The 21,859-nt window shown below is 42.1% G+C and overlaps 1 protein-coding gene across 3 annotated transcripts; it reads right to left on the bottom strand.

Annotated features, from left to right (window-relative positions):
- Positions 1-199: 199 nt before the first annotated feature.
- Positions 200-21,450, bottom strand: LOC139455766 (zinc transporter ZIP3-like). 3 transcript variants are annotated; one of them, XM_071237308.1, is made up of 2 exons: positions 21,266-21,450; positions 200-2,758 (listed from the first exon to the last, which is right to left on the bottom strand). In XM_071237308.1, exon 2 carries the CDS (start codon positions 2,735-2,737, stop codon positions 1,718-1,720), a length of 1,020 nt encoding a protein of 339 aa, XP_071093409.1. In that variant the 5' UTR covers positions 2,738-2,758; positions 21,266-21,450; the 3' UTR covers positions 200-1,717. The 3 variants fall into 3 exon arrangements, with proteins under 3 accessions (XP_071093409.1, XP_071093411.1, XP_071093410.1); XM_071237310.1 differs by lacking the exon at positions 21,266-21,450 and adding an exon at positions 13,612-13,693; XM_071237309.1 differs by lacking the exon at positions 21,266-21,450 and adding an exon at positions 9,499-9,611.
- Between the last annotated feature and the right edge of the window lie 409 nt (positions 21,451-21,859).

Here is a 21,859-nt window from a genome sequence, read left to right on the forward strand (position 1 = left end):
ATGCTTGTCGGGTGCCATGGAGAACACCCTGTTGGGAGTCAGGTACAGTGTACCCCACATGCAGCAGCCAATGCTTGTCGGGTGCCAAGGAGAACACCCCGCCGTAATATTCCTGTTATACTGATGACAATCAGCCATAAAATAACCTTCACTCACTCACGAAAACGAAACAAAGATCACTTAAAATATCATCAAATATTTTTTTATTGCTAAGGCTTCATAACATTCAAACATGAAGTAAATACATGTTTATACAGTCAATGCATGACGTGTACCGGAGATTGTACCCTTGGTAATCAATCCCTGTAGGCGGGCCCCCAAGTACCCCGTGCATGACGTGTTCCGGAGATTGGACCCTTGGTAATCAATCCCTGTAGGCGGGTCCCCAAATACCCCATGCTTAACGTGTACCGGAGATTGTACCCTTGGTAATCAATCCCTGTGGGCGGGTCCCCAAGTACCCCGTGCATGACGTGTACCGGAGATTGTACCCTTGGTAATCAATCCCTGTAGGCGGGTCCCCAAGTATCCCATGCTTGAAGTGTACCGGAGATTGTACCCTTGGTAATCAATCCCTGTAGGCGGGTCCCCAAGTACCCCATGCTTGACGTGTACCGGAGATTGTACCCTTGGTAATCAATACCTGTAGGCGGGTCCCCAAGTACCCCATGCTTGACGTGTACCGGAGATTGTACCCTTGGTAATCAATCCCTGTAGGCGGGTCCCCAAGTACCCCATGCTTGAAGTGTACCGGAGATTGTACCCTTGGTAATCAATCCCTGTAGGCGGGTCCCCAAGTACCCCATGCATGACGTGTACCGGAGATTGTACCCTTGGTATTCAATCCCTGTGGGCGGGTCCCCAAGTACCCCATGCTTGAAGTGTACCGGAGATTGTACCCTTGGTAATCAATCCCTGTGGGCGGGTCCCCAAGTACCCCATGCTTGAAAAGTACTGGAGATTGTACCTTTGGTAATCAATCCCTGTAGGCGGGTCCCCAAATACCCCATGCTTGACGTGTACCGGAGATTGTACCCTTGGTATTCAATCCCTGTGGGCGGGTCCCCAAGTACCCCATGCTTGAGTGTACCGGAGATTGTACCCTTGGTAATCAATCCCTGTGGGCGGGTCCCCAAGTACCCCATGCTTGACGTGTACCGGAGATTGTACCCTTGGTAATCAATACCTGTAGGCGGGTCCCCAAGTATCCCATGCTTGACGTGTACCGGAGATTGTACCCTTGGTAATCAATACCTGTAGGCGGGTCCCCAAGTACCCCATGCTTTGACGGATACCGGAGATTGTACCCTTGGTAATCAATCCCTGTAGGCGGGTCCCCAAGTACCCCATGCTTGACGTGTACCGGAGATTGTACCCTCGGTAATCAATCCCGGTAGGCGGGTCCCCAAGTACCCTATGCTTGACGTAACAGCCCATGCAGTCCACCTTAACTTATTATTTATGGATCATTGCTCATAATATTATGATTATTTTCAGACAGCCATCATATACAACTTGAATACTGCTGAGCGCGGCGTTAAACAACAAACAAACAATACAGATACAACACTAAAGCCGTTAATTATTTTTGTCAAGAGGTTACAGATGTCATAAAGATAACCAGTGTCGTAAGTTAATTTTCCAACGTCGCATTGGCCGAACGTCTCAAGACATGAATTATTTGTCTGGTTACCGGAGACACAATATTTCTTTTGTCTCAGTGGTCGTTATCTAGACTCTTCACTCCCGCCATGGCTGCGAAACCTAACGAGGCCACAAACACTTTTAACATGTCTTTACTATGTCCGAATTCGTCTTTCAAAATTTCAAAACACGTGACATAAAGGAACGTTCCGCACGCAACACCCTGGAGAATCCCCGACGCCATTGATTGTGCGTCAAGGTCAAGGTTGGATGATGTCACAGCTATGCCGATGCTTATTCCGATAGGCGACATCAACGAAAACAGGAACAGGCACCCGAACGGTCTCTTAAAGTATGGTACAAAGGCTCTAAAAAGCTGAAGACCTAGACAAAAGGCAACTAAACTTTTGTGAATCGAGATGGCAATGAAGATCTCCCATACTTGTTTTGTTTGTTCCTGCAGTCCCACTGCTAAACCGTCAAATAGTGTATGGAAGGACAGAGCGATCAGCAGCAGGAAGGCACTGAATCCAGACGCGGCAGAGAGCGACTCCAGGTCGTGGGTGTGTGATATAGATAGTTCCAGTTCACTGGCATGGGACACCGAGGACGTGGTGCGACGCCTTCCTTCCATTTTGTCGATGTCATCGGTTGCAATTCGTCTATTTTCGTTGCCTAATAACCGCGTCTCCTCCACAGCAGGTTTTTTGCAGCGTTCACGTTTAGCTTGGTTCGCCGGAAGTGACGTCACGGCCACTCCCGTCATAAATAACATGGCTAACTTTTCTACGGCGGCGATGAGGAAGAAGCCAGCGCCCGTGAGCATCTCAAACACCGGGTAGCCCGTGAAGTTGTAGGCGTGTTCCAGTCCCTGTTCCAAATCCTCCTTGCCCTCGACCAGCAAATGTAGCAAACACGTGCCAAGAAACACGCCCCCCGCGAAGCAATTCAGCAGACGCAGCACCTTTTCCCTTCGAGGTGATGCGTTCGCATCACCTCCCATTTTAATGATGAAGTAAGGTATTATGCCAAGCAGCAGCGTGATGACGAGGAGAATGGCGATGGCGATGACTTTGGCGATGATGACGTCCATTGTTATATCCACCTTTCAGATCTGCAAGTAAAACAACGATTCCAATCAAAATATATCGATATATCAAAATGTGGCTATAGCTATCAAGGCGAACAATAACGTTCCCCCTTCCTGTCCCCGTGGGGATTCCTGGGTAGGATAATTCGCCACACACATGACACAGCAACTTCTTTCTGCTTGTCATACGTGGCGACCATAGAGCGGCCGCCATGTAGCTGGGATATTGCTGAGTGTGACCTTTACTACATACAAATCTCGGATCAGCTCACAACAGGAGTGAGTGAGTATTGTTTTACGCCGCCTTTAGCAATATTCCAGCAATATCACGGCGGGGGACACCCGAAATGGGCTTCACTCATTATACATTTTGTCTTACGATTTGAACGTATCTTGAATAATTGTGCATCCTAGAATATATCGGACGATATGACATAAGCGTTTATCCAAACAACTATTGACATACAGTGTTCCCCCGACAAGCTCACATTTAACGACGCATACCTTGGTAGAAGGTAGAGCTGGGACGAGTTCAAATTTACTACCCGGGTACCCGCCACCCTGTTACCCGGCCCCACCCGGGTACCCGCTGGAGGTCTTAAGGGTTGGGTACAAAATGTCCCAATGGGAATTTTACCGCAGCCCTGGCAAACACTATTTAGATACACGTATAACGCAATCTGATCATGTATAATCTGCAGTTGATAGACGCTTTATCCTCACTTGAACATATAAACGTCAGAACGCATGCTTGCAGAGTGAGAACGAAATGTGAACATTAGCTATACTTGTAGTGTAACCATTGAGTTTTATTGTTAATGAGAGGGACGATTATAGCGTATTGTAAGTGTCGAGAAATAAGTTCAAAGCGGATGTAAACCAGTCATTAACTCACTAATTTCAGCGTGTTTAATATACATTAATATATATTTGGAGTGAGCCTCGCCCCCTGACTCGTCAATTATTCACGAGTGTTTACACGCGGAAACTGGGTCAACGTTCGACTCCCTTTGATCATTAAGCCCGACCAACACAAATGTGTTTCATGTAATAATTTACTGTTAGGACTATTTTAACAAATATTTTCATAATAATTTACGCATTTAGTATGTACACACATATCATAGATTTTAACTCATTGTGCACGACTAACACAAACATGTTTAGTGTAATAATTTACACTTAGGAATGTTTAAAAATATATTTTCCTTATTATTTACGTATTTCGTATGTAGACATATCATTATAATATGCGAGATAAATAGATAAGGTTTCTTTTAAAAGTTTGTTAACATCTTTCTCCAACTATTACTCATCCCCATGTAATTTTCTCAAACAAACAACAAGCAGACCACGACGCAGAGCGCCGTGCAATAATCTCGAAGTACCCACACTTTGATTGGATAGAGCCCAAGAAAGTATGACAAATTACACACAACACAGGGATGAGTGATCTAGTATGGTAGTGAGTGTGTTCAAAGATCGATTGTGTGTGGATAAGTAAGGCTTAGTGAGACACAAATTTGATTTTTTTTTATATGCACTTGGTACACGTTTTTCAATAAAAGGTTGCACTGGTGCATGGTTTATATAGCAAAAGAAGAAGAATCATTTCAGTCCGCGCGCCTGACCAGGCATGGGTTGCTGAAGACCTATTCTAAACAGGATCTTCACGGGTTCATAGGTGATGTAAGGTGAGGTGAAATGGGGTTAAACGCCACGTTCAAGATTATTGCGCTTTTATATAGCGACGTTCATGCTTGCGTGCGTGCGTGCGTGTGCGTGTGCGTGTGCGTGCGTGTGTGTGGCTGCTTGTACACATGCCTCAGTTAAAATTGAGTACCCCACTCAGACACAGTATACTGACTCCGAGTCAACCAGTCCTTGTTTTAGCCCATCTATGCCAAGCCCCGGGCAGGGTAACAACAAGAACCATCTTTTAACATATTTTGGTATGACGCGGCCGGGGATCGAATTCCGAATGGACGCTCTACCACCAGATCACAGAGGCGGTCATACACAATTGGACTCCATTCCCATTTCCTATTTCAATCCATGTGCACTTCAAAATGTAAATCACGCTAATTCCAAACATTCTGATGACACATTAACAGCGTCTGTTCGCGCTTGTTAAAACTGTTCATGCGGCTTCGAGATTCCAACAATCTCATTAAAATCAGATCTTAGTTCTCGTTACCGCTGAACAAAGATCCGAGGACATCCCATTACGGGTCAAGTCAGACCGACCTTGCGCGAACTTTGACCGACCAATGAAATGACTGACAAGAAGTCGACATTAGCCAAATAGAAGGCAGCTTTCTCGTGCTTTACGGCACTAATTTCAAATTGGCGACTACGCTTGGAAACATTTTGACAAATTCTCGATAAAAAAAATTGAAACCTGAATAAAAGAAATTCTGTAATGGCTAGATGGTCTAGATTGTATGGATTCAGTCGTAAAGCCCGTAACTATCGTTCGGAATACCCTGTGTTAAGGTGTTCGAGGTTGCATGATTAGAAATCACACTCCGACTGTCACTTTCATGATCTGGTAAGCGACGCTCTGTTGGTCAGATAAAAGGTCGTTCTGACGTGACCCCTAATGGGATGTCCTCGGATCTTTGTTCGGCAGTAGCGAGAACAAGATCTGATTTTAATGAGATTGAGATTCCAACTTCGTGATTAAGGTACAAAGATCACAGTTTGGACTGAGAGCAAGGTTCGAGATAGGGCTCTGCCCTTTATCTAGAATCCAAGATAAACGGACTTATCTATATAATGAGGCGGTCGGTACAGTAGAATAGGTTCAAGGTGTCGGTACGTGATAACGTGGTTCGACTGTATAACGACTTGCTTCCAAGATTAATTTTGAATTTTCATATGACCCTCCATATATTTTGTTTCTTCCTATCATTTATCAAATACGTTTTCTTAAATTGTCCTCTGTGTTTGTTTCGTTCTTTCTACGGTAGTTCGCTGTTGCAATGGTTCATGCCGTTTCATACGGTGGTATATGATTCTACGTTTCATGCTTTTTTATTCTTGGCCAGGGTGTCTTTCTAACTTGGTCTGGGTTTTTTCAATTCATTCACAAAATTGAGATATTATTTCCGTTAAAAAATACATGATCTATTCATTTGTTTGATTGTTGTTAAACACTGCACTCGGCATTATTCCAGCTATATGACAGCAGCCTGTAAATAATCGAGTCTGGACCACACAATCCAGTGATTGACATCATAGGCATCGGTCCACGCAATTGTGATACTATGGCATGTATCAACCAAGTCAGCGAGCCTGACCACCCGATCCCGTTAGTCGCCTCTTACGACAAGCATAGTCATCTTTTACGGCAAGCATGGGTTGCTGAAGACCTATTCTACCCCGGATCTGCACGAATCACATGATCTATTCACGTGGTTGAGTTGAACACAGTCATATTCTTGAGAACATATTTCATATCTAAACCGGAAGTAATCACACGACAAACCTAGCGAAACAAACGGAACAGTACACAGCCGTATTAAACTATTATACAACAAAGATTCGTCATAACAATTTGTACTTTACACCAATCCTCTCCTCCCATTGATCCCACTTCCGTCCATCATATGGCGGAGAATATTTGATGTCGATACTTGGTTGATGCATGTCATCGTATCCCAATTGCGTGGATCGATGCTCAAGATGCCAATCACTGGATTGTCCTGTCCAGACTCGATTATTTACAGGCCGCTGTCATATTGCTGGAATATTGCTGAGTGCGGCGTTAAACAAAAGAAAAACGATACTCGCAATAACGAAAGTGATACGTATGCACTGCGTCTTCCTGGTCTCACAAAACCCGGAAGTAAATCTCCGGCCATTTTCTGAATTTATCAGTAACATAATTCCAATTTTCCATATCCGAAAACATAAACCGAGCAAAAGGCCGTTCACTTGAAAACTGGATTTTACCCAAAATATACACACGTTTTCAAAACGTTACGAGCTTAAAATATGTGTCGCCAAACTACAAACGTGGTTTTGGTTTTTTGTTTAACGCCGCACTCAGCAATATTCCAGCTATATGACGGTGGTCTGTAAATAATCGAGTCTGGACCAGACAATCCAGTGATTAATATCCGGAGCATCGAGCCACGCAATTGGTATAGATGACATGTATCAACCAAGTCAGCGAGCCTGACCACCCGATCCCGTTAGTCGCCTTTTACGACAAGCATAGTCACCTTTTACGGCAAGCATGGGTTGCTGAAGACCTATTCTACCACGGGTTCACAACTATGGTATAAAATACCAAAATTTCACCATTTCTTGTTTCATTTTTGCCACCATCAAACCTAGGTGTATGCTTTCTTTCCCTAGGCAGTATATATGAGCTCAATAATAGCCAGAAAACATACAAAAGCCTTATCGCATAATCCCCAGGTTTGTTTATTTATTTGTTGTTTAACGCCGCACTCAGCTATATGACGGCGGTCTGTAAATACTCGCGTAGGGACCAGATAATCCAGTGATTGACATTATGATCATAGATCCACACAATTGTGATACGATGACACGCATCATCCAAGTCAGCGAGCCTCGTACGACAAGCATAGTCGCTTGTTACGGCAAGCATGAGTTCCTGAAGACCTATTCTAACCCGGATCTTCACTGGTTGCCCTGTTTAGAATACAATGTACGAGATTATCACATCAACCCATATTTTGACATCTCCATCATGTGACACGCCAGGTAAACCTGCATCTCTTACATGATAAACAACCAAAGATACCCGTTGATTAATATCGCTAAATATTGATGTACTGTATATCACATCATATATGAACTAGGAAGAAATGTAAAATGACCGTTTACCTTGAATATACCCAGGGACGTTATCATGTCACATGTTTCTGTTTTATAGTTTTCCCTCGCTGTGAACGTCAGTCACACTAATCAGAAAGCACAAGAGTGGTGTTTTCCCCAAACTTCCGCGTGTAGTGTTCGGTGCACGCTCGACGACCTATCATAGACTGTACACTGTACACCGTACATCGGGGCTAGGCAGGCGATCGTGCTGAAGTGGTTTCCTTCGCAGAAAGCCCGGCTTCCCCATACAAAGCACTAGACACAGACTACACTAGCAGTGTCCCAAATGAACGACTTTTCAATAAGGCTTACGAATTCAAAGAGTGTTTTTCGGCATTACAAATTACACATCTTTTGATAAATTATACATACACGTGACTTTTCATATTGTTATGGTGTTTATATGTCAAGAGGAGTATATAATTTCAGCATTGCTTTCAGTTCCTCACTTTTGTGAAAAGAAAACGACGAGAGCTCGTGACCTAAGTCTCATAAATATTCATACACGTGCGTCAAACGACCGGTTTATACATATTTCCAATCCGACATTAGCCAGAATCTAGCCTCTCCATTAGAGTTCTCGTCGCCGTAAGCCTCACACATACGACGTTTAATTTCACTCACTCAAAAGCGTAGTACCACCCTGGAAACAGTGAAAAAGAAGACAATTGAAGGTTGTCCACGTTTTCTATGAATCATTAAGTGATATTTTAGAAGCTGGAGTCTAACTGAAAACAGAGGTGGGTTGATTTTTAACTTCCACGAGACGTTTTAGAGAAGCGCTAGCAACTTTATCAAGCACGTGATCAACAACTGAAAATTAACAACAAAAACTGTCATCATTTGTCAATCTGTTTGTCGTTTTTGTCAGTCTGTTTGAGTGAGCAATTAAAGCATTGAAATAAAGAAGTACATAAGTGAGCTCGGTCTTCATATTTATATTATATATTATATATATATATATATATATATATATATATATATATATATATATATATATATATATCTAACCTTTTTAACGTCTTGATTGATCACCCATGCAGTGTCTATAGGTTGCGTGGATTGTATACTCCCTAGGGAGTTGAGAATGAAAATCGAGTGCACACTGATCTGTTAACCGGGGTAATAAATATGCAGCGCCCTGAGCATTTACTTTAACGGAATCTGGCATTAAATTGACATTATCATCATCAGTAGTAGTAGTTGTGGTAGTAGTAGTAGTAGTTGTAGTAGTAGTAGTAGCAGTAGTTGTAGTAGTAGTTGTGGTAGTGGTTGTGGTAGTAGCAGCAGCAGTAGTAGTAGTAGTAGTAGTAGAAGCAGTAGTAGTAGTAGTAGTAGTAGCAGGAGTAGTAGTAGCAGTGGTAGTAGTAGCAGTAGCAGTAGTAGTAGCAGTAGTAGTAGTTGTTGTAGTAGTAGTAGTAGCAGTAGTAGTAGTAGCAGTAGTAGTAGCAGTAGCAGTAGTAGCAGTAGTAGTAGCAGTAGAAGTAGCAGTATTATTATTAGTAGTAGTAGTAGTAGCAGCAGTAGTAGTAGTAGCAGTTGTAGTAGTAGCAGCAGCAGCAGTAGTAGTAGTAGTAGTAGCATAGTAGCAGCAGTAGTAGTAGCAGTAGTGGGATAGCTGGAATATTGACGACTGCGGCGTAAAACAACAATCAATCACGCACCTCACGCCATGGCATAATTAACGCGTTGTTTAGACAAGAACATGGTTTAGATATCGATAGAAACTATCTCAGTTGGTACGTCACATGAAAATTGTCGATCCTGTAAAAGAAACTACCTGCCACCTCTCCTATGTTTCACATTTCCCACGCATTGTCGTCCATGCTTCACGTTACATATGCAGGTGTCGTCATATCGTAGACACAAGTTTCAAAGCAAACAAAAGTTTAAGGCATAAAACAACCTACCTAATGACCCCTTCCTTCCGCTGAAAGTATGACCAAGAGGATATTAAAGCTTCATTAGGCCTTCACATTTTGGACATTAAGATAACCATTACACGCCAGCACAAGTCCGCCTCGCTCGGGTCGCTCGCTTCTATCGAGTTTCAGTGAAATAATGGTGGTCACATGACTTGACACGTGAATCAAGATGGCGGGGTTAAGTGAAACGGGGTGGCGACCTTGTGTTATCATTTCGTAAACAACACGTGCTATTCCGGAACAGGCTGATGCCTGCCCATGAAGACTCAACTGGCCTATGCCTCTTTGTTCTCCATTTTTAGAGGAGATACGTTTTTTTGAAATGTGTAGGAGCCTATTTATATATAATACAAAATTCAAATCCAACATTAGCCAGAATCTAGCCTCTCCATTAGAGTTCTCGTCGCCATAAGCCTCACACATATGACGTTTAATTTCACTCACTCATTAGTGTAGTACCATTCCTGGAAACAGTGAAATGGAAGACAATTGAAGGTTGTCCCCGTTTTCTATGAATTTTTAAGTGATATTTTAGAAGCTGGAGTTTCACTGACAACAGAGATGGGTTGATTTTTAACTTCCTTATTGTATTTAAATGAGATGTTTTAGAGAAGCGCTAGCAACTATATCAAGCGGGTGATCAACAACTGAAATTAACAACAAAAACTGTCATCATTTGTCAATCTGTTCATCGTTTTTGTCAATCTGTTTGAGAGTGTAATTATAGCCTTGAAATAAATGCAAGACAGGTAGCTTGGGTTGTATACTCCCCAGGGAAATGAGAATGAAAATCGATTGCACACTGATCTGTTAACCGGGGTAATAAATATGCAGCGCCCCAAGCATTTACTGGAATGGAATCTGGCGCATTATTAATTGACATTATTATTATGGTAAGAGATTCTTTGACGAAGAACTTAAATCATACGCGCATTTTGATTGGTTTGATACAACATTCATCGATAGTGGGGTGAGTCTTCTGGGTCACACGAGAAGACATGTGAATCAAGATGGCGGAGTTGGAGATAAAATATTGCAATGTGAAACGAGGTGGCGACATCATGCCATCATTTCGTGACCACTTCGTGCTATTCCGGGACAGGCCGAAGGAATCTTTTTGGTGGTCACGGGAGTGAGTAAGTGAGTCACGGAAAGGAGTGAGTGGTTTGCGCAATATATTTCTTTAAAACGTCATTTATCCAAAATTGTTAGCCCTTTAATCCTCCGCGCTATCTATAAATTTCATTTAACATTTCGCTACGTCACCGGATCTTACAAATGTACATTGACCTTGCACCACGCTAGTGTTACTTCTGGGTGATTGTTACTTCTTGGTGATTGTTACTTCTTGGTGATTGTGACTTCTTGGTGACTGTTACTTCTAGGTGATTGGTACTTCTGGGTGATTGTTACTTCTTGGTGATTGGTACTTCTTGGTGATTGTTACTTCTAGGTGATTGTTACTTCTTGGTGATTGTTACTTCTTGGTGATTGTTACTTCTTGGTGATTGTTACTTCTAGGTGATTGTTACTTCTTGGTGATTGGTACTTCTTGGTGATTGCGACTTCTAGGTGATTGATACTTCAGGGTGACTGTTACTTCTTGGTGATTGTTACTTCTTGGTGATTGTTTCTTCTCGGTGATTGATACTTCTTGGTGACTGTTACTTCTTGGTGATTGATACTTCTTGGTGATTGTTTCTTCTCTGTGATTGTTACTTCTTGGTGACTGTTACTTCTAGGTGATTGTTACTTCTTGGTGATTGCTACTTCTTGGTGATTGTTACTTCTTGGTGACTGTTACTTCTTGGTGATTGTTACTTCTTGGTGATTGTTTCTTCTAGGTGATTGTTACTTCTTGGTGACTGTTACTTCTAGGTGATTGTTACTTCTTGGTGATTGTTACTTCTTGGTGATTGGTACTTCTAGGTGATTGTTACTTCTGGGTGATTGGTACTTCTGGGTGATTGTTACTTCTGGGTGATTGGTACTTCTGGGTGATTGGTACTTCTGGGTGATTGGTACTTCTAGGTGATTGGTACTTCTGGGTGATTGGTACTTCTAGGTGATTGGTACTTCTGGGTGATTGGTACTTCTAGGTGATTGGTACTTCTGGGTGATTGGTACTTCTGAGTGATTGGTACTTCCGGGTGATTGGTACTTCTTGGTGCGTCGCTGGCGTATGGCTGTTACTTATTGGGTGGGTCACCGTCACATAAAAACTGACGCTAGGGGGTCGGTATACATAAGTATTTAGTCTAAGTGTAAGTCGAGTCTTTATACACGGAGAGTGGTAGGCGTCGACCGAGAGTGTGACCTGGGGTCCCGAGTCCCGTGTGCCAACCTCCAACCCGGCCATATCTCTTATCATACCAGTACAACATACAGTTTTATACATATTAATATGCATTTACAGAAGTACGTACGACATTCTGATTGGACAATATAAGCAATGACTATTATAAAATTTCATTTTAATGGACATGAATAAGTTGACTTTACTTTCAAAGAGTGTTTTTCAGCATTACAAATGACACATCTTTTGATAAATTATACATACATGTGAATTTTCATATTGTTGTGGTGTGTTTATTTCAAGAGGAGTGTGTCATTTCAGCATAGCTTTCATTTCCTCGCTATTGTCAAAGAAAACGACGAGAGACCGTGACCTAAGGGTCATAAATATTCATACACTTGAGACAGTTATACATAAGTGAGCTCGGTCTTCATATTTATATATTATATATATATATATATATATATATATATATATATATATATATATATATAAAACTTTTTTAACGTCTTGATTGATCACCCATGCAGTTTCTATAGGTTGCGTGGATTGTATACTCCCTAGGGAGTTGAGAATGAAAATCGAGTGCACACTGATCTATTAACCGGGGTAATAAATATGCAGCGCCCTGAGCATTTACTTTAACGGAATCTTGCATTAAATTGACATTATCATCATCAGTAGTAGTCGTTGTGGTAGTAGTAGTAGTAGTTGTAGTAGTAGTAGTAGTAGTAGTTGTAGTAGTAGTGGAATAGCTGGAATATTGACAACTGCGGCGTAAAACAACACTCAATCACGCACATCTCGCCATGGCATAAGTATCGCGTTGTTTAGACAAGAACAAGTTATAGATATCGATAGAAACTATCTCAGTTGGTGCGTCACATGAAAATTGTCGATCCTGAAAAAGAAACACCCTGCCCCTGTCCTATGTTTCACATTTCCCAAGAATCGTCGTCCATGTATCGTAGGCAGTTTGGCAGAGTATAGGTTTTATCAGGGAATATATATATGTCTTATATATTCCCTGAGTTAAATAAGTTAAATATATATAGAGATAAATATTCACATCGTTGCCCAAATCAAATTATAACACTAGCTGGGCTATTTATACTATGGCCAACAGCACAGAGTCATGTGCAGGTCAGGGCCAGAGAATGGCCGGTTGGTCACTGAAGCTTGACATTGTGGATGAGGTGCGGGATACTGCAGGCTGACCAGAGAGGTATCGTATTTGATACGTGGCAGCTGGTCAGTGATTTAACGAGATAAAATTAGAATACTTTCGGTTAGTCGGGACTTGACCCTCGGACAGCGGCTAGGCAGGTTGGCTCTCTGACGCCTCTGATATGCTGCCTAGCCGCTGTCCGAGGGTCAAGTCCCGACTAACCGAAAGTATTCTAATTTTATCTCGTTAAATCACTGACCAGCTGCCACGTATCAAATACGATACCTCTCTGGTCAGCCTGCAGTATCCCGCACCTCATCCACAATGTCAAGCTTCAGTGACCAACCGGCCATTCTCTGGCCCTGACCTGCACATGACTCTGTGCTGTTGGCCATAGTATAAATAGCCCAGCTGGTGTTATAATTTGATTTGGGCAACGATGTGAATATTTATCTCTATATATATTTAACTTATTTAACTCAGGGAATATATAAGACATATATATATTCCCTGATAAAACCTATACTCTGCCAAACTGCCTACGATACATGCTTCACGTTACATATGCAGGTGTCGTCATATCGTAGACACAAGTTTCAAAACAAACATAAATTTAAGCCATAAAAGAACCTACCGAATGACCTCTTTCTTCCGCTGAAAGTATTACCAAGAGTATATTAAAGCTTGATTAGACCCTTACAATTAAACCGCAAGTCCGCCTCGCTCCGGCCGCTCGCTTCTATCAAGTTTTAGTGAAAAAATGGTGGTCACATGACTTGACACGTGAATCAAGATGGCGGGGTTAAGTGAAACGGGGTGGCGACCTTGTGTTATCATTTCGTAAACAACACGTGCTATTCCGGAACAGGCTGATGCCTGCCCATGAAGACTCAACTGGTCTATGCCTCTTTGTTCTCCATTTTTAGAGGAGATACGTTTTTTGAAATGTGTAGGAGCCTTTTTATATATAATACAAAATTCAAATCCAACATTTGCCAGAATCTAGCCTCTCCATTAGAGTTCTCGTCGCCATAAGCCTCACACATATGACGTTTAATTTCACTCACTCATTAGTGTAGTACCATTCCTGGAAACAGTGAAATGGAAGACAATTGAAGGTTGTCCCCGTTTTCTATGAATTTTTAAGTGATATTTTAGAAGCTGGAGTTTCACTGACAACAGAGATGGGTTGATTTTTAACTTCCTTATTGTATTTAAATGAGATGTTTTAGAGAAGCGCTAGCAACTATATCAAGCGGGTGATCAACAACTGAAATTAACAACAAAAACTGTCATCATTTGTCAATCTGTTCATCGTTTTTGTCAATCTGTTTGAGAGTGTAATTATAGCCTTGAAATAAATGCAAGACAGGTAGCTTGGGTTGTATACTCCCCAGGGAAATGAGAATGAAAATCGATTGCACACTGATCTGTTAACCGGGGTAATAAATATGCAGCGCCCCAAGCATTTACTGGAATGGAATCTGGCGCATTATTAATTGACATTATTATCATGGTAAGAGATTCTTTGACGAAGAACTTAAATCATACGCGCATTTTGATTGGTTTGATACAACATTCATCGATAGTGGGGTGAGTCTTCTGGGTCACACGAGAAGACATGTGAATCAAGATGGCGGAGTTGGAGATAAAATATTGCAATGTGAAACGAGGTGGCGACATCATGCCATCATTTCGTGACCACTTAGTGCTATTCCGGGACAGGCCGAAGGAATCTTTTTGGTGGTCACGGGAGTGAGTAAGTGAGTCACGGAAAGGAGTGAGTGGTTTGCGCAATATATTTCTTTAAAACGTCATTTATCCAAAATTGTTAGCCCTTTAATCCTCCGCGCTATCTATAAATTTCATTTAACATTTCGCTGCGTCACCGGATCTTAAAAATGTACATTGACCTTGCACCACGCTAGTGTTACTTCTGGGTGATTGTTACTTCTTGGTGATTGTTACTTCTTGGTGATTGTGACTTCTTGGTGACTGTTACTTCTAGGTGATTGGTACTTCTGGGTGATTGTTACTTCTTGGTGATTGGTACTTCTTGGTGATTGTTACTGATTGGTACTTCTAGGTGATTGGTACTTCTGGGTGATTGGTACTTCTTGGTGATTGTTACTTCTTGGTGATTGTTACTTCTAGGTGATTGTTACTTCTGGGTGATTGTTACTTCTTGGTGATTGGTACTTCTTGGTGATTGCGACTTCTCGGTGATTGATACTTCAGGGTGACTGTTACTTCTTGGTGATTGTTACTTCTTGGTGATTGTTTCTTCTCGGTGATTGATACTTCTTGGTGGCTGTTACTTCTCGGTGATTGATACTTCTTGGTGATTGTTTCTTCTCGGTGATTGTTACTTCTTGGTGACTGTTACTTCTTGGTGATTGTTACTTCTTGGTGATTGTTACTTCTTGGTGATTGTTACTTCTTGGTGACTGTTACTTCTTGGTGATTGTTACTTCTTGGTGATTGTTTCTTCTAGGTGATTGTTACTTCTTGGTGACTGTTACTTCTAGGTGATTGTTACTTCTTGGTGATTGTTACTTCTTGGTGATTGTTACTTCTAGGTGATTGTTACTTCTGGGTGATTGGTACTTCTTGGTGACTGTTACTTCTAGGTGATTGTTACTTCTAGGTGATTGTAAGTTCTTGGTGATTGTTACTTCTAGGTGATTGTTACTTCTTGGTGATTGTAACTTCTTGGTGATTGTTACTTCCGGGTGATTGCTACTTCTGGGCGATTGTTACTTCTGGGTGATTGCTACTTCTTGGTGATTGTTACTTTTTAGGTGATTGTTACTTCTTGGTGATTGTTACTTCTTGGTGATTGGTACTTCTGGGTGATTGGTACTTCCGGGGGATTGGTACTTCCGGGGGATTGGTATTTCTTGGTGATTGTTACTTCTTGGTGATTGGTACTTCTGGGTGATTGGTACTTCTGGGTGATTGGTACTTCTGGGTGATTGCTACTTCTTGGTGATTGGTACTTCTGGGTGATTGGTACTTCTGGGTGATTGGTACTTCTAGGTGATTGGTACTTCTAGGTGATTGGTACTTCTGGGTGATTGGTATTTCTTGGTGATTGGTACTTCTTGCTGATTGGTACTTCTGGGTGATTGGTACTTCTGGGTGATTGGTACTTCTGGGTGATTGGTACTTCTAGGTGATTGTTACTTCTAGGTGATTGGTACTTCTGGGTGATTGGTATTTCTTGGTGATTGGTACTTCTTGGTGATTGGTACTTCTGGGTGATTGGTACTTCTGGGTGATTGGTACTTCTAGGTGATTGGTACTTCTAGGTGATTGTTACTTCTGGGTGATTGTTACTTCTAGGTGATTGGTACTTCTGGGTGATTGGTACTTCTAGGTGATTGGTACTTCTGGGTGATTGGTACTTCTAGGTGATTGGTACTTCTGGGTGATTGGTACTTCTGGGTGATTGGTACTTCTGGGTGATTGGTACTTCTGGGTGATTGGTACTTCTAGGTGATTGGTACTTCTGGGTGATTGGTACTTCTAGGTGATTGGTACTTCTGGGTGATTGGTACGGACAGCGGCTAGGCAGGTTGGCTCTCTGACGCCTCTGATATGCTGCCTAGCCGCTGTCCGAGGGTCAAGTCCCGACTAACCGAAAGTATTCTAATTTTATCTCGTTAAATCACTAAACCAGCTGCCACGTATCAAATACGATACCTCTCTGGTCAGCCTGCAGTATCCCGCACCTCATCCACAATGTCAAGCTTCAGTGACCAACCGGCCATTCTCTGGCCCTGACCTGCACATGACTCTGTGCTGTTGGCCATAGTATAAATAGCCCAGCTGGTGTTATAATTTGATTTGGGCAACGATGTGAATATTTATCTCTATATATATTTAACTTATTTAACTCAGGGAATATATAAGACATATATATATTCCCTGATAAAACCTATACCCTGCCAAACTGCCTACGATACATGCTTCACGTTACATATGCAGGTGTCGTCATATCGTAGACACAAGTTTCAAAACAAACATAGATTTAAGCCATAAAAGAACCTACCGAATGACCTCTTTCTTCCGCTGAAAGTATTACCAAGAGTATATTAAAGCTTGATTAGACCCTTACAATTAGACCGCAAGTCCGCCTCGCTCCGGCCGCTCGCTTCTATCAAGTTTTAGTGAAATAATGGTGGTCACATGACTTGACATGTGAATCAAGATGGCGGGGGTCAAGATATTGCAATGTGAAACAGGGTGGCGACCTAGCTTGTGTAATCAGTTCGTATCCGACTCGTGCTATTCCGGGACAGGCCGAAGGAAACTTTTAGTAGGTCACGGAAAGGAGTGAGTGAGACCAGGGGACCTTTTTGTAGGCTACGTGACCCCCTGCCCCTAAGTAAAAGGTTTGAGCGGCACAATCGACGTATATAAGTTTAAGAGGGGGATACGGGCGGAAGTCTTTCCAATAAACATAAGTTTAAGCCATAAAACAACCTACCTAATGACCTCTTCCTTCCCCTGATTGTTTGACCAAGAGTATATCACGGCTTGATAAGGCCTTCACATGTTGGACATTGAGACAACCACTACACGCCAGCACAAGTGAAATAATGTTGGTCACATGACTTGACATGTGAATCAAGATGGCGGGGTTAGCTGGTCAGACGGCATTCCGTGACCAATTCGTGTTATCCGGGGACAAACCGAATAGCAACTCGTGCGCCTCTCATGGCCATTTTTGCGACCGGGTTCCGTCTTAGCGCAAACGGGCATGCCTAAAACAATTGTCAACTCGTTGCGTAATGGTTCACAAATATTTCCACATATATTATGTATATTTCAGATGCAATTTAAAGCACATCGGGACGTGCGGAATTATACTATATGATTGAACACTTTTAACCTGTCTTTGGTATATTTTTAGATGCAAGACATATGTAGGTCAAAAAATTATTTCCGAAGGATTCTTTGACGAAAAACTTAAATCATACGCGCATTTTGATTGGTTTGTCGTATTTTCGCACACAACTTTCATCGATAGGGGGACGGGTCTTCTGGGTCACACGAGAAGACATGTGAATCAAGATGGCGGAGTTGGAGATAAAATATTGCAATGTGAAACGAGGTGGCGACGTTATGCCATCATTTCGTGACCACTTCGTGCTATTCCGGGACAGGCCGATGGAACGTTTTTGTGGGTCACGGCATTGAGTAAGCGAGCCACGGGAAGGAGTGAGTGGTTTGCGCAATAAATTTCTTTAAAACTCTGTTTATCCAAAATTGTTAGCCCTTTAATCCTCAGCGCTATCTATAAATTTCCATTAACACCTCGCAACGTCGCCGGATCTTACAAATGTACATCTACGAGGGTCATTGACCTTGCACCACGCTAGAGTTACTTCTGGGTGATTTTTACTTCTGGGTGATTGTTACTTCTTGGTGATTGTTACTTCTGGGTGATTGTTACTTCTAGGTCATTGGTACCTCTAGGTGATTGTTTCTTCTAGGTGATTGTTACTTCTAAGTGACTGTTACTTCTAGGTGATTGTTACTTCTTGGTGATTGTTACTTCTGGGTGATTGTTTCTTCTAGGTGATTGATACTTCTTGGTGACTGTTACTTCTAGGTGATTGTTACTTCTGGGTTATTGTTACTTCTAGGTGATTGTTACTTCTAGGTGATTGTTACTTCTAGGTGATTGTTACTTCTCGGTGATTGTTACTTCTAGGTGATTGTTACTTCTTGGTGATTGTTACTTCTTGGTGATTGGTACTTCTCGGTGATTGGTACTTCTGGGGGATTGTTACTTCCGGGGGATTGTTACTTCTTGGTGATTGTTACTTCTGGGTGATTGTTACTTCTGGGTGATTGTTACTTCTAGGTGATTGTTACTTCTTGGTGATTGGTACTTCTGGGTGATTGGTACTTCCGGGTGATTGGTACTTCCGGGTGATTGTTACTTCTTGGTGATTGGTACTTCTTGGTGATTGGTACTTCTAGGTGATTGGTACTTCTGGGTGATTGGTACTTCTTAGTGATTGGTACTTCTTGGTGATTGGTACTTCTGGGTGATTGGTACTTCCGGGTGATTGGTACTTCCGGGTGATTGTTACTTCTTGGTGATTGGTACTTCTTGGTGATTGGTACTTCTAGGTGATTGGTACTTCTGGGTGATTGGTACTTCTAGGTGATTGGTACTTTTAGGTGATTGGTACTTCTGGGTGATTGGTACTTCTGGGTGATTGGTACTTCCGGGTGATTGGTACTTCTTGGTGCGTCGCTGGCGTATGGCTGTTACTTATTGGGTGGGTCACCGTCACATAAAAACTGACGCTAGGGGGTCGGTATACATAAGTATTTAGTCTAAGTGTAAGTCGAGTCTTTATACACGGAGAGTGGTAGGCGTCGACCGAGAGTGTGACCTGGGGTCCCGAGTCCCGTGTGCCAACCTCCAACCCGGCCATATCTCTTATCATACCAGTACAACATACAGTTTTATACATATTAATATGCATTTACAGAAGTACGTACGACATTCTGATTGGACAATATAAGCAATGACTATTATAAAATTTCATTTTAATGGACATGAATAAGTTGACTTTACTTTCAAAGAGTGTTTTTCAGCATTACAAATGACACATCTTTTGATAAATTATACATACATGTGAATTTTCATATTGTTGTGGTGTGTTTATTTCAAGAGGAGTGTGTCATTTCAGCATAGCTTTCATTTCCTCGCTATTGTCAAAGAAAACGACGAGAGACCGTGACCTAAGGGTCATAAATATTCATACACTTGAGACAGTTATACACGACCGGTTTAGCCAGAATCTAGCCTCTCCATTAGAGTTCTCGTCGCCATGAGACTCACACATACGACGTTTAATTTCACTCACTCACTCGTGTAGTACCAACCTTAAAACAGTGAAATGGAAGACAACTGAAGGCTGTCCCTGTTTTCTATGAATCTTTACGTTATATTTTAGAAGTTGGAGTCTCACTGACAACAGAGTGGGTGAGTGAAGTTTTACGCTGCATTTAGCAATATTGCAGCAATATCACGGCGGGAGACAACAGAAATGGGCTTCGCACATTGTACCCATGTCGGGAATCGAACCCGTGTCTTCGGCGTGACGAGCGAACGCTTTAACCACCAGGCTACCCGACCGCCCTCACTGAAAACAGAGGTGGGTTGATTTTTAACTTCCTTATTGTATTTAAATGAGACGTTTTAAAGAGCGCTAGCAAACTTTATCAAGCACGTGATCAACAACTGAAAATTAACAACAAAAAATGTCATCAATTGTCAATCTGTTCATCGTTTTTGTCAATCTGTTTGAGAGTGCAATTATAGCCTTGAAATAAAGGCTAGATAGGTAGCGTGGATTGTATACTCCCTAGGGAGTTGAGAATGAAAATCGAGTGCACACTGATCTGTTAACCGGGGTAATAAATATGCAGCGCCCTGAGCATTCACTTGAACGGAATCTGGCATTAAATTGACATTATTATCATCAGTAGTAGTAGTTGTGGTAGTAGTAGTAGTAGTAGTAGTAGTAGTAGTAGTAGTTGTAGTAGTAGTGGAATAGCTGGAATATTGACGACTGTGGCGTAAAACAACACTCAATCACGCACCTCACCCCATGGCATAATTAACGCGTTGTTTAGACAAGAACATGGTTTAGATATCATAGAAACTATCTCAGTTGGTACGTCACATGAAAATTGTCGATCCTGAAAAAGAAACCACCTGTCCTATGTTTCACATTTCCCAAGAATCGTCGTCCATGCTTCACGTTACATATGCAGGTGTCGTCATATCGTAGACACAAGTTTCAAAACAAACATAAATTTAAGCCATAAAAGAACCTACCGAATGACCTCTTTCTTCCGCTGAAAGTATTACCAAGAGTATATTAAAGCTTGATTAGACCTTCACAATTAGACCGCAAGTCCGCCTCGCTCCGGCCGCTCGCTTCTATCGAGTTTAAGTTAAATAATGGTGGTCACATGACTTGACATGTGAATCAAGATGGCGGGGGTCAAGTTGTTGCAATGTGAAAAAGGGTCGCGACCTAGCTTGTGTAATCAGATCGTATCCGACTCGTGCTATTCCGGGACAGGCCGAAGGAAACTTTTAGTAGGTCACGGAAAGGAGTGAGTGAGACCAGGGGACCCCCTGCCCCTAAGTAAAAGGTTTGAGCGGCACAATCGACGTATATACGTTTAAGAGGGGGATACGGGCGGAAGTCTTTCCAATAAACATAAGTTTAAGCCATAAAACAACCTACCTAATGACCTCCTCCTTCCGCTTAATGTATGGGCCTTCACATGTTGGACAATGAGACAACCATTACACGCCAGCACAAGTCCGCCTCGCTCGGGCCGCTCGCTTCTCTCGAGTGTCAGTGAAATAATGTTGGTCACACGAGAGGACATGTGAATCAAGATGGCGGAGTTGAAGTTTAAAAATTGCAATGTGAAACGAGGTGGCGACGTTATGCCATCATTTCGTGACCACTTCGTGCTATTCCGGGACAGGCCGAAGGAACGTTTTTGTGGGTCACGGGAGTGAGTAAGTGAGTCACGAGAAGGAGTGAGTGGTTTGCGCAATAAATTTCTTTAAAACTCTGTTTATCCAAAATTGTTAGCCCTTTCATCCTCAGCGCTATCTATAAATTTCATTTAACATCTCGCTACGTCACCGGATCTTACAAATGTACAGGTACGAGGGTCATTGACCTTGCACCACGCTAATGTTACTTCTGGGTGATTGTTTCTTCTGGGTGATTGTTACTTCTTGGTGATTGTTACTTCTAGGTGATTGTTACCTCTGGGTGATTGTTACTGTTGATTAATTGTTACTTCTGGGTGATTGTTTCTTC

Source organism: Haliotis cracherodii, unplaced genomic scaffold (genome assembly GCF_022045235.1).
Source record: "Haliotis cracherodii isolate W230 unplaced genomic scaffold, xgHalCrac1.p SCAF_11, whole genome shotgun sequence".
Taxonomy (NCBI): Eukaryota; Metazoa; Mollusca; class Gastropoda; order Lepetellida; family Haliotidae; genus Haliotis; species Haliotis cracherodii.

Coding starts and splice junctions, on each gene's coding strand:
- LOC139455766 (XM_071237308.1), bottom strand. CDS start 2,737: ATGGACGTCATCATCGCCAAAGTCATCGCCATCGCCATTCTCCTCGTC.